The sequence below is a fragment of the Triticum dicoccoides genome, chromosome 2A (assembly GCF_002162155.2).
Source record: "Triticum dicoccoides isolate Atlit2015 ecotype Zavitan chromosome 2A, WEW_v2.0, whole genome shotgun sequence".
Lineage (NCBI taxonomy): Eukaryota > Viridiplantae > Streptophyta > Magnoliopsida > Poales > Poaceae > Triticum > Triticum dicoccoides.
Window position 1 is genome coordinate 568,722,709 of NC_041382.1, and position 10,498 is coordinate 568,733,206.

At 45.0% G+C, this 10,498-nt stretch overlaps 1 protein-coding gene across 2 annotated transcripts; it reads right to left on the reverse strand.

Annotated features, from left to right (window-relative positions):
• Positions 1-3,423: 3,423 nt before the first annotated feature.
• On the reverse strand, positions 3,424-10,292 carry LOC119355434 (kinesin-like protein KIN-14F). Of its 2 annotated transcripts, XM_037622240.1 has the most exons (18): positions 9,938-10,292; positions 9,206-9,369; positions 8,943-9,086; positions 8,164-8,499; positions 7,974-8,042; positions 7,660-7,818; positions 7,286-7,367; positions 7,125-7,214; positions 6,868-7,047; positions 6,466-6,572; positions 6,085-6,263; positions 5,773-5,937; positions 5,363-5,616; positions 5,115-5,278; positions 4,818-5,006; positions 4,123-4,733; positions 3,892-4,029; positions 3,424-3,810 (listed from the first exon to the last, which is right to left on the reverse strand). In XM_037622240.1, exons 1-18 carry the CDS (start codon positions 10,011-10,013, stop codon positions 3,789-3,791), a joined length of 3,129 nt encoding a protein of 1,042 aa, XP_037478137.1. In that variant the 5' UTR covers positions 10,014-10,292; the 3' UTR covers positions 3,424-3,788. The 2 variants fall into 2 exon arrangements, with proteins under 2 accessions (XP_037478137.1, XP_037478138.1); XM_037622241.1 differs by having other exon boundaries at positions 3,728-4,029; positions 9,938-10,291.
• Between the last annotated feature and the right edge of the window lie 206 nt (positions 10,293-10,498).

Sequence of the window (10,498 nt, forward strand, 5' to 3'; positions counted from 1 at the left end):
TAGGGGGGCGCGCCCTCACCCTCGTGGACAGGTGGTGGGCCCCTGGCCTTCATATTTTGCAGGTATTTTTTATATTTTCCAAAAAGTTGCTCCGTGAAGTTTCAGGTCATTCCGAGAACGTTTGTTTTCTGCACATAAATAACACCATGGTAATTCTGCTGAAAACAGCGCCAGTCCGGGTTAGTTCCATTCAAATCATACAAGTTAGAGTCCAAAACAAGGGCAAAAGTGTTTGAAAAAGTAGATACGACGGAGACGTATCACGCCCCCTTGGCTTGGCGGGCAAGCATCCCCCCTTGGCCACCGCCTCCCTCTAGATCCATCTGGAGGGGGCCGGCCCCCTCTCCCTTGCCCCTATAAATAGAGGGGAGGTGGGAGGGCAGCGGGACCACATCCAAGGCGTAGCCCTCCCCTCCTCAACACCTCGTCCTCCTCCCGCAACGCTTGGCGAAGCCCTGCCGGAGTACCACGCTGCTCCAACACCACCACGCCGTCGTGCTGCTGTTGGAGTTGTCTTCCCCAACCTCTCCCTCTCTCCTTGCTGGATCAAGGCGTGGGAGACGTCATCGGCCTCCACGTGTGTTGAACGCGGAGGCGCCGTTGTTCGGCGCTTGGATCGGAATCAACCACGATCTGAATCGCCACGAGTACGACTCCCTCATCCGCATTCTTGTAACGCTTCCGTGTCACGATCTTCAAGGGTATGAAGATGCACTCCTCTCTCTCTCTCTCATTGCTAGTTTCTCCATAGGTTGATCTTGGTGATGCGCAGATTTTTTTTAATTTCTGCAACGATCCCCAACAGTCATTTCTTATTTGGGGCAACTGCTAACAACCCCCCTGTATTTCATCATTCACTTCTAACTTTCATACACTATCAACACGATCACTAAGGATCATCTTGATTGCCATCAATCTGTGGTTGGATAGTTAGGAGGACGGTGATATCCCCAACCACTAGAGTTCAAGTCTTAGACTTACGTTGGTGGTTGCATTTTTCTGGATTATTCCAGGCCTTTCGGCAATGTGCCTTCAGTGAGAGGAGACGTTCCCGCCGACACCGAAGGCGTTTGTGGCGATTTCGTCAGTCTTAAGATGATATGCCAGCTCAGTCTCTCAGATATGCTCATAGGGGTAGGGTGGGCATGCCATACGATCATAGGGGTGAGTGTATGCGGGTGATTTCGATTGTACCGTGTTCAATAAATAAAGGATCATCTTGATCGTGATTGTGTCAAATTAGTTCATTTCATCCATAATATGTTTATTACTCTAAATGATTGTGAAAGCATTTCATGAAATACATGGCCGACATTTTCAAAAGGAAATACACTAAGCTCATGTTAGGTGGAAATAATTATTTTAACATGGAGGAATCAACATCATCTTTTATCCACCCTTGGCCTTGTTGCCACTATAACTCAACATTCAAAGGATGTCACGGCTATTCTTGATAGCTAAATATGCACATATACATTTTACATATCATCAACTTCACTTAGTTTCCAACCAAGCATATAATAGTTAAATATTTATTTACCCTGCGGTACTCCCTTAAGAGAAATATGTTGTCATGAGTACAACACAAATGATATTCGCAAAAAAAAGAGTATCATTTTTCAGGACTCGAGTCTTTTGCAACTTATAGTTTTGTCACTTATAAAATCAAGTTTACTTGAGATATTGTGATCGGATAATTTTATGCAATTTTGGTCGGAAAACTCATAATACACTTCATATCATCTTACTGCAGTATCACCATTTTCTAGGCTTAAGAAACACATAATTTCGTAAAGGCAAAATTCTTGCTAGTACTCATAATACTATGTGAGTTAGTGGCCACAAAGTAAAAACATGGGGAATTCAAAGTAAATTGAAGGCTAAAAGACAAAGAAAGATAGAATTATCTCTTGAAAGGGGACGAATTATATAACAAAAATGATTTAAAGACAACCCTTAAGTTTGTTAAATGAGTAATCCTACGAATATCATAGCAAAAGGAAGGCTAACAAGGTGGCTCACAAAATTGCTAAGCTCCAAGAGACCCCCTTTCCGCAATAAAATTCTCGTATTGGGGTAATTGGCCAACAAACGTGCTTCAATGGATTCCCTTTCCCTAATAAAATTTGGTATTCATAGTTGGGCTAAAAAAAGTGCTTCAATGGACTCCCTTTTCCTAAAAATATATTGGAGCGTCCCAATAAATCCCTCCATCTCTTCCAATATCCAGGAAAATTTTATCTCTCCTAATATCTCTTCCAATAAGTCCTTTTCTCAAAAAATTATTGGAGCGTCCCAATAAATCCCTCCATCTCTTCCAATTTATGTGAAAATTTGATCTCGCCGCCCGCCCATCGTGCCACCGCCAGGTGGAGAGAAGTCAGGTTGGGTATTCAGTGGAGAAATAGTGGGGATATGAGAAAGCACCACACCCCCAAACCTCAATAGAATTATTGGAAGAGCCCCAATAACCATTTATTATAGCTTTCTTTTCTGAAACCTCTTGGAGATGCTCTAATTTGTTATCGTGCTACGTCTGATGGTTTTTGTTAGGGAAAAAGTCCATTTTAAACCCTAAACTCGTACAGGTTGGGCGAAACGAACCCTTAAGTCGAAATCCCGGTCGATTGCACCCTGAACTACACAATCCTGGTCTAAATTGAATCCTGACATCGTTTGGCAAACAGGGATTGTCGACGTGGCAAAGGATGGCCGGGATCTGTGGCATTTCGCACGACGCACAGTCTGCTCCCCATTGGGCCGGCCCGCTATAGGCTTTATTTTTTTGTTTCTTTATTCATTTTGTCTACTCCTTTTTTAATTCCTTTTACTTCTCTTTTTATGTTTATTTTTTGTTTTCTAGAATTTGAAATTTGTTCAAAAATTCAAGAAAAATGTTCAGAATTTCAAAATAGATCATGTTCTTTATTTTTGTTTAAAATTCAAAAATGTTTACCATCTTCAAAAAATCCGAGTACTAGAAAATACGTTCGCCTTTCAAAATTGTTTGTTTCAAAAAAATGGGAGTTTGGAAAAAAATCCTATTTCGAAATTTGTTCGTATTTTTCTTTTCTAATTTCCTGTTTTCAATTTTATTCTCGAGTTCTGAAATTTTAAAAATGACCGTGCTCCAAATTTTGTTCGCAATTTAAAAAAAATGTTCCTGTTTTCAATTTTGTTCCGGAGTTCCAAAATTTTAAAAATGACCGTGCTTCAAATTTTGTTCGGGAGTTTCAAAATTGTTTGCAAATTTTAAAAATATTCATGTTTTCAATTTTTGTTCGTTCGTTTCAAAAAAGTGCCCTTTTCTCAATAATGTTCGCGTAGCAGGAAATTGTTTTGGAATTTGAAATATGTTCGCGTTTTCAAAATAAATGTTCATGTATTCAATTTTTTGGGGGAGTTGAAAAAATGTTGCCGTTTCCAAAACTTGTTTGAGCTTGCCAAATTTTACTCAAAGTATTTAAACGTGTTTGCGGTTTCATACAACATCCATGATTTTTCAAATTTTAAAAACATTCGGGTCTGCGTCCGTGTCTGTTTTTAAGACCCCGCGCTGCTTTAAGAAACTGGAAGCTGTGTAGGTCAACTGGCTACGGTACTTTTCGGATGCATCTGGCCTCCGTTTCCAACCTTGGGGAGCACAATTTTTTTAAGCGCTACAGTTTATTTTTTTTAAAGCGCTACAGTGTACTTACTCCTACAAAGGACGCACGCGAGACCTGTGGAGAACAAATCAATCAACAAACACGCGAACGAACGCAAGCAACGATGTGATCCACATGCTTCTACCCAGCCGTAGAAGCCAACCTGCAGACCGGACGGGCACGACACCGTCACAACAATCAAAGAATGGCTAAACAAACCAGCCAAGCCAGGAAGAAGGCTCACACGGGCGCGAGCTTCCCGCGCGGCAGGGACATGCTGCGGCGCGTCTCCGGCAAGGGGGCGTTGGTCCTCTCGGCGTACGGCGGCCTGCTCCGGCGATGCTTCCCTTCCGTCACGGCCTCCGCCTCCCGGACCGACGCCCTGACAGACAACAACAAACACCCAAGCAAAATGAAGCCACCGATGCACCGCCAAAGTGACACGCCCAGCTGAAGAATCGTTGGTACGACGTACCTGAGGTCGATGCTCTGGGACTGCCTAGTCGCCGGCGGCGGGAGCTTCTTGGCCGACTTCCGGCTGAGATGGAAGGTGGGCTCGCCGTTGGCCACCTCGTTCTCCACATCGGACCAGTTCTTCCTCACCCTGGCCTCCGACCTCGCCGCCTTACTCCCCGACTCCGCGCCGCCGTTCGCCGTCTGCTGCTCCTCCCTCCGCGCCTTGGCCGCGCTGTCAGGCCTGTTCTTGGTCACGCTCACGCTCTCTCTAACCGTTGGCTTCGCGCTCCGGTTCTCCTCCGAGTCCCGGAATTTCCGCAGGCTCTGCTCCGTCAGAATGGACGCCGGCGTGTTGTTCCTGGACCGGCTGCCCTGCGATGCCTTTGCCGGCGGCTCGGCCCTCGGCGTGGGCGTGCACTCGACGATGCTCTCGGCCTTCTCCACGGTTTTCATGACGGTGCCGCCGGATCTCTCGGCGGAGAACGAGCTTCTCACCGGAGGTGACGGGGTCTTGAACTTGCGTGAGCTGAAGTATAGCTCCCTGCTGATGACGGGTGACTTGTCGTCCACCTCTCGCACCGACAGTGGAGACCGGAACCTTCTCTGCTTTCCAGAAGACGAGCTTCTGATCTGCAAGCACGGAACAAGTCGTATGTTTACTCAGGTTACTTCCTTCTGTGAGAATGAAAATCCATGTTTGAAACAATCAAGTACCTCGCTTGTGCAGGTGTCGACGCTGGAATCCTGCCTAGCCTCAGGCTTGAAGCGCAAGCTGGTGGTGATAAGAGGTGACCTCGCCCTTGCAGCATTTCTGGTCTCGGATGATGTTATACGGTTTGTGGCATCTCTCAGCTGTGCTGCTTCACGCTCCTTATCTTCCAATGCCGATTTCAGTTTACCAATCTGACAAAGGTAGAAGTCGTATCATGACTCATGAGTGAACAAAAACAAAGTTCCAAGGCCTGCTCTGCGTTTCACAACTCAACAACACAATCCCAATGCCGTACGTACCTCTTCCTTGAGGTCTTTGACCTGTGCTCCTTCCTTGTTAACACGGGCTGCGCCAAGTTCTATGGTGGCCACACGCTCAGCGAACTTGAGAGTGCTAATTGTTTCACCGAAAGAATCCGCTTCAGGGTTCACATGCACAAACATCAATGTCTTTGCCTGGCCGCCTGTATCGCAAGAAAAGCAAATGATTAGCCATGTCGGCATTCTTGACGAAACAAGTTCTAAGTCTTGTAAGAGTGTTTTTGTACCTAAGGCGTCTTGCAGCACTTGTGTCAGTTTGCTGTTCCGGTATGGAACGTGTGAACTCTTCTGGGCTAGTGCCGCTATAACATCACCAAGTGCCGATAGTGATTTGTTGATGTGCTTGGCTTCAGTCAGTCTTTCTCCGGCGGCCTCAGATTTGTCCACCCTCTCACTTCCCGCGAGATCCACCAGGTGAAGGCATCCTCTTAAAGTTGAACCAGAAATTATCTCCTTCCCTTGCACATGAACTGTCAACACACTGAAGAGAAGGGAAGCAACGTTACCACATGCAGTGATTATGGCTATGTCGCAGATGTTTGAAGACATGGTCTATACACATGATGCAAGGAGATTATACTAAGGGTATAACCTTATTTGGCGATACAATTCATTTCATTAGTTTTATAGTGAATACCTGTGTGAGCGGCTACTTCGTTCATTAAGGGCAGTTGCTCCAACAGCCCGATTTCTGTGGCCAAGTTTCATTAGGTCCAAAACATCCTTTGTGCACTTCACAGGCACTAGATTGGCATCAGGGATGTTGAGTCCATTTACATGGGAATTGTTACGAATCTCTAATGTGTGTACAGTTAAGAAAAAAATCCAGAAGGAAATTTATGGAACCAAAGTTTTGACAGTGAAGCAAGGAAAGTAAGCATAAAGCAATATATTTGGTATGCACATTGCAACAAAGAAAAGGCATTTTTTGGAAATCATGGAAGGATATCGTTTGTTTGCACCATCAGCCATCAATAGGTCTCTCACTTGTTCATTGTATATTTCAATCATCTGAACCCTCACATCATATGTCGTGGTATCTGATCTGTTTTGAGAAATATCAAACAGATCATTTAGCGACCGGTAGTTTACGCCCAAGGTCTCCACTGCTGTTTTGTCTGGACCACTCTGAGTAACATATGCAAAAAACAAATACATTGTCAAAAAAAAAAAACCCTCCAATAGGACATGCTTCAGTATTAAAGATCTTTATCCCCTCCTTGTAGTTTTTATTATTGCAACTCCTTCCATTATAGTATTGCACGTCGACTGGACATGCCCCACAAATTTAATGGTGTGAACCCAAAAGCAAATAAATGTGAAAAATTACCATAGTGTAGGTTTTTCCTGATCCTGTTTGACCATATGCAAATATACAAACATTATAGCCATCCATCACTGATCTTATAAGTGGTTGTGTATCAACATAAACTTCAGCTGTTACAAAGAAAATGAAAGTGAGTCGACTGGTAGCATTAAGAGTTGCAATTAGAGTACACCATCTCCTACAAAATTACTTTATGGTTTCCCAAAATAACATATCATTCTTATTGATCATGCAAGGCTTTATGCAAAATAAACAAGTAATTCTATCTTTGGAATAAGTATATAATAACAAAAAAAATAGCATAACTTTCTTGTGAATCACCAACTATTCTTTAGGAAAGTACTGGAGGGAATGCAATTGATTTGCGGTACATGGGAAACAAAATGAGGAAGTTTAATGATGTACATTGTGAAACATTAGGTCCAAATATTTTGTTGAAAGAGAATATCTTCCGTCCATCCTTTCCTTCCTTTTCAGGGTTAGTAATCATGATCTCCCCGTTTTCCCCAATATGATCCACAGTAGATCGTTGATCAGGTTGGGACTTCGGTAAAGGTTTCACTCTACAGTAGACTCGGATGCTACCTAAGAAACATATTTGAAGTTGTCAGTAACTATTATTTTACTGCAAATAAAATGAATTGAATCCATTTTAGGTTTACCTCTAAGATCTTGGACTTGATTGTACAGCTTACGATTTTCCTCCAGTAACTTGTGGTAAGCATTATGGTTCTGCGCCTCAAAATAGCTTTCTGCAACATTAGAATAATTTTTAGAGACCGAAGAGGACGACAATTGACAAAATTCTAAAACCATTACTCACCTAGCCTCGTCAAGTCTTCCTCCCATTTAGCTCGAGTGGATTCAACTTCGGACTTCATCTCATTGAAGGACAGTTTTAACTTCTGAATATTTCATGTTTAGAAGAAATAATAATTAGCACAATGCGATAATGTCCATAAAATAGATGTCCATATTAATTCTGTATATTCTAACCCTGAACAGGATATTTTTCATTAGATAAGTATAAAATTGGTAGGTAATTTTATTGTTTTTACTGTTATTTATATGTTAAAAAAGGGAACTACAAGGAATACGTGGACTTGCCACTAAATACTTAACATGCAGCTTGACAGTTGAAGAAAAACGGTGTTGATGTTCAAGTTAAGCAGTACAAAAATGCACATCATTCCCTACCTTCAGCTCTTCTTGTTGGCGTTCAAGTCCTTCCCCGTCACCCAAGTGTTTGCGGCTACCACAGGGCAATTGCAAAGATTTTGAAATAGCTTCGATTAACTCCAATTTAGAGCAAACACCACTGTCATCTTTCATCATCTTCCTTAAAAGGGATCTGACCTGTTAGATGGTACATGTTTAAACAGTAAGTTTCAGTAATTGGTGCAGAGTTTTTAGTTTTCAGGACTGCTAATGGCAAATGCTGCCTGTTGCCTATTGATGGTGTACATCATCATAAGGAAAATACACCAAGGAGTACAAATATGATACTGCACCTGATTCCGGTGGGACACAAGCAGAATGGTGAATTCTTTAGAGGCTTGCTCAAGTATTGTTTCAAGGACCTGAAAAAATCCACCACCATAAGTTAGTCCACAGGTGTTCAGCATTGTTTGGTGACGAGATCAGCTAAACTAGTACTAAAAGGGGATCACCAATATATAAGAATAAGCAGAACATACCTACCATATCATCTAAAGGCAAGTCGTCAGCTTCACTCCATTCCAGAAGGAATGCCCGCACAACCCGAAGAACAAACTGCTGGAAAAGTGAGTGCTGAGATTCTTCAACTCTGGTTTCCTCAAGGGAGACCTCGGAGAGAAGATGAACAAATTCCAGCATCTGTTGGTTCTGGTCAGCTGAGCCTCCAAACCTGGATGAATGTGAAGGCAACCTCTTGCTTGGAGGCGCAATCTTAACAATAGCTCCATACCGCCATATACCGATTCCACCTGAAAGTTTCCACTCGTGGTATGCTTTGAGACAGAGTATGCAGTCCACAACTTTCATTGATGAGCCTCCCTGTGAATTCAGATGCCACAATGTTCAAAATATACAGCTAAATGTCCAAACTCTAGCAGTAACACATAATTCTTATTAGCAAACTTTTTAATAGCTTGATTGAAGATATTTCTTTTGATGAAAATCTGGAGGAGATATTTCATATTTGCTCCATTTGTTTCTCACTAAGATACTCTTGAATATTTGGTCTTAGAAGTTAAAATGAGTACTAACAGAAGAGCCACAACAGTTTCCATTTTCCAGTAATAAACTTTAACCCATTAGTGTTCTTGCAAATGTGGAACAAATTCAGTGAATCGTATCAGGCTATACAATTCAGCAAATCAAGATACTCCTAGTAATCGCTATGATTGTTTTGAAAGGTGTAATGAATAATTGTCATGATATGTCGAGAAAAACAGGGCAACACTTGGAGCAACGGTAGTGCTACGTGAAGGCCGTACCTTCTCAATGTCGGAAGCTTCAAATTCCAAGAGATTCATCTCGCTAACTGCAACGAGGAAGTTCCTCATGTTCTCGAAGTACTGGATCGCGGACTGTGCCGCCCCGTCGGACCACTGCACGGTGTCAATGGGATTCTCAACGACCTGCCAAAACAAACAACAGGCACTGAGATTCCAAGTACTCCCAACAGGCATTTGAAGTCCCTCCCTGAACCCAGTCGACCGGGTTATGGTGGGTGTTATTGGGGATGGATGGGATGTACCTTGGGGATGGCGCCGGGGTTGACGCGGTTGAGGACCTTGCAGAGGATGAGGCCGTTGCGCAGGGCCATGCAGAAGTCCTCCTCCGACGGCCTGTCCGGCAGGGCCTCCACCGCCGCCGGCGCCATCTGCCGCAGCCATCGCGCCGCCTCGCACCTCCGCGCAGCTGCGTACGGTATCGGCAGCAGATCAGAGTCAGGGAGGTTACTGATTTCGCGTCGCGATTCGTGCAGACAAACAAACACGATCGTGCGGTCTGTCCTCTCCCTTGCTTTCATGCCCCGATTGATTTATTTTCGAATTCTGAATGCTGAACGAACGGAAACCGGAAATCTGAGATGCTGAATTCATGTGAGCGATTGCAGTGTAGCACTAATCAACTGGTTCTCCCGATTTAAACCGACGGAATGCCGCATGCACTAAATGCATCTCGACTTAAATCAAGCGCAGACCCGAGCACAGTACTAATTACGAGCAATCACCACTGCAGTAAACACAGCTTAATACTACTGCTCTCCGTGTGCGAATGCCGCAACTGCACAAGCTATCAGCGTCCTCACGGAGCACTCAATCCAGCCCTCGCCGGCGCCGGCGCCGCAGCTCAACTCAACGCCACTCAGACACCGGCGCAACGGCGAAAACGCAGAAGATCACGCACGCACGCAGCATCGCGACGGAGAAGGCGAAACGCGTGGCAGGACTGGAACGCGGAAGGAAGGGAGGAGAGAACTCACCGGCCTCCTCGGCCTTGCGCAGCGCCATCCCCTCGTCGTTGATCTTCCCGTCGTCCGCCCCGCCGAGCAGCCTCATCTCGCCCGCCGCCGTACCGCCCGCAGATCACGCTCACCTCGAGCTCCTGCCGTACCGTACTGTGCCCCAACGGTAGGCTAGGCAGGAAGGAGTGTTTGAAAAACTCCGACCCCGAGGGAGAGTCAGGGGCGGTATGGGGGCAGAGGAGGTGGGCTTTAACTGAAACTTTCCAAGGTGGCCTCGAAGAAGCGATATTTTGAACTCACGGGGGGTGAGGTGCTTCAGCGCTGAAAGATGGGAGGCGTCCGCTGCGGGTCGACCAACAGCGGGCAGCGTCGCCGGCCAATGGAGTCGCGACGAGTCGGAGCTCACGTGCTCGAGGGGTGTGTGGGCGGTGCGCATCGACTGCAGTTCAGCGGCGTATTTATGCTCGGAGCCCCAGAGATTCGAACGCACTTTTTATCCTCTTGTTTCTGTCCGATTACGCTTACGCGACGCGACGCCAGGGGAAGGGGATGGATTCAAAGTTTCAAACGGTCGATCCC

Coding starts and splice junctions, on each gene's coding strand:
- LOC119355434 (XM_037622240.1), bottom strand. CDS start 10,013: ATGAGGCTGCTCGGCGGGGCGGACGACGGGAAGATCAACGACGAGGGG. Junction 8,500..8,942: donor AAGCTTCCGACATTGAGAAG/GTACGGCCTTCA, acceptor CTGAATTCACAG/GGAGGCTCATCAATGAAAGT. Junction 8,043..8,163: donor ACTTGCCTTTAGATGATATG/GTAGGTATGTTC, acceptor GGATTTTTTCAG/GTCCTTGAAACAATACTTGA.